This window comes from Corylus avellana, chromosome ca1 (genome assembly GCF_901000735.1).
Source record: "Corylus avellana chromosome ca1, CavTom2PMs-1.0".
Classification (NCBI taxonomy): Eukaryota; Viridiplantae; Streptophyta; class Magnoliopsida; order Fagales; family Betulaceae; genus Corylus; species Corylus avellana.
Window position 1 is genome coordinate 38,494,713 of NC_081541.1, and position 2,263 is coordinate 38,496,975.

Consider the following 2,263-nt stretch of genomic DNA (forward strand, 5'->3'; position numbering starts at 1 on the left):
TTTATTTGAAGAGATACTATAGCTCAAGTCTATTTTAGAAAGAGGATGCACAAGCTAAAGTTTGTGGGGGTAATTTTGGAGGGATGGATTAATCTTCATTTTACACCACCCTGAAAAAAAAAAAAAGAAATTACAACCACACATTATAACATATCTAGAAGGTACGTACGACAGAGTCAAAGCTTCATTATATACAGAACCATGCAATCCAAAATGCTTATCAAGAAGAGAAGCCAGTTTTGGAACAAAAAGAGATCTAGAGACTAAAAGCCATGGAGCAGCTATTGCTTCTTTCTAAGATCATCATCACAATCGCCTTGCTTGGGTTGGTTACCACGCTTATGAAGATGTGTGAAGGTCTAATATTGAAGCCAAAAAGGCTTCGAGAAATTCTGAGAAAACAGGGGATCAGAGGCCCTCCACCCTCTTTTTTGCTTGGAAATATTGGTGACATGAAGAAGATGAAATCCTCACCCTCAAAGGCTCAACAAAAAGGAGAGCAAGTAATAACCCACAATTGCTCTTCTGCAATCTTTCCATTCTTCGACGAATGGAGAAAATCATATGGTAATAAGTAATAAATTGCTTCAGATCTCATATATTTTTGAATATTCTGAATGGTTTGTTTATAATAATGTATACAGGTTCAACATTTATGTTCTCCCTTGGCAACATACAAATACTGCACATGAACGATCTTGAGGTGGTGAAGGAAATAAGCATATGCACTTCCTTAGACTTTGGAAAGCCTTCGTATCAATCCAAAGAGCGTGGTCCTCTGCTTGGTCAAGGGATCCTGACTTCAAATGGAGCAACATGGGCTCACCAGAGGAAGATCCTTGCTCCTGAACTATACATGGACAAGGTTAAGGTACGCTTCAAATCGAACTTAGCTACTTTCAGGTAGGAGAGATCACAATTGTTTATAAAATTCGTTTACGAGAATATCTTAGAAGACTCCTTTATACCTTGTGTAGGGCATGATGAAGATAATGGTAGATTCCTCGATGGCATTGGTGAACTCATGGAGGATAGAAAGTGAGGGCGGGGTTGCAGATGTACACATTGATGAATATATGAGAAGCTTTTCCGGGGATGTAATTTCAAGAGCCTGTTTTGGGAGCAACTATTCCGAAGGGGAGGAGATATTTTTAAAGCTTAGAGCACTTCAAGAGCATATGTCTAACAAGATTTTATCCAATGGCATTCCTGGAATGAGGTTTCATCTTTTCCCTACCCAAAATCACTTTATGTCTAGCATCACATAAAAAGGTTGTTTTTTGATAAAAAGTGGTTGCTTGTGTTGCAATCAATCAGACATTTTCCAACAAAGAGTAATAGAGAAACATGGAAGCTGGAAAAAGATGTTCGCGCTTTGATTCTCGACGTAGCGAAGGAAAGAAAGGAAGCAACATCAGGGAATTATGATTTGTTACATATGATTCTTGAAGCTGCCACCAGCAGTGGATTTTCCAAAGAAGAGACAGAAAGATTCATTGTAGACAATTGCAAGAACATATATTTAGCTGGGTACGAGACTACTGCTGTCTCTGCAACGTGGACACTGATGTTGTTGGCCTCAAATCCTGAATGGCAAGCCAGAGTTCGTGCTGAGGTGCTCCAAGTTTGCGGAAGTCAAATGCCTAATGTTGACACGGTTCGCAAGATGAAAATAGTAAGCGATGCCCAACACGTGGATTCAAGACATTGACATTTAACCCAAAAGTTTAAACTAATATAAAAAAATGAATTTAATTATTCAATTTATATTCTAATCGTTTTAATCATTGACAGTTGACAATGGTAATTCATGAATCATTGAGACTTTACCCTCCGGTGCCAATAGTGTCGAGGGAGGCAATGAAAGACATGAAATTCGGAGATATTCAGGTGCCTAAAGGTGTCAATGTTTGGATCTTGTTGGTAACCTTGCACCAAGACCCTGATATTTGGGGACCTGAAGCCAAGGAGTTTAACCCTGAGAGGTTTGCCAATGGGGTTAGTGGTGCATGCAAGCTTCCTTATGTCTACATGCCTTTTGGAGTTGGTCCGCGTACGTGTTTGGGGCAGAACTTTGCCATGGTAGAGCTCAAAATTCTTTTAGCTTTAATTGTCTCCAACTTCTCATTCTCCTTGTCACCAAAATATAGGCATTCCCCGGCAATGAGGTTGGTTATAGAGCCTGAAAATGGTGTCAATCTCCTTATTAAGAAGTTGTGAGCTATAAGCTGACCAGTTGATGGTTGGTTATTAGCACAATTAC

The 2,263-nt window shown here is 39.5% G+C and overlaps 1 protein-coding gene across 1 annotated transcript; it reads left to right on the forward strand.

Annotated features, from left to right (window-relative positions):
• Positions 1 to 238: 238 nt before the first annotated feature.
• Positions 239 to 2,253, forward strand: LOC132167333 (cytochrome P450 714C2-like). Its single transcript, XM_059578275.1, has 5 exons — positions 239 to 567; positions 645 to 871; positions 978 to 1,219; positions 1,318 to 1,675; positions 1,795 to 2,253. The coding sequence occupies exons 1-5, from the start codon at positions 273 to 275 to the stop codon at positions 2,218 to 2,220; spliced, it is 1,548 nt and encodes a 515-aa protein (XP_059434258.1). The 5' UTR covers positions 239 to 272; the 3' UTR covers positions 2,221 to 2,253.
• The last annotated feature ends 10 nt before the right edge of the window (positions 2,254 to 2,263 follow it).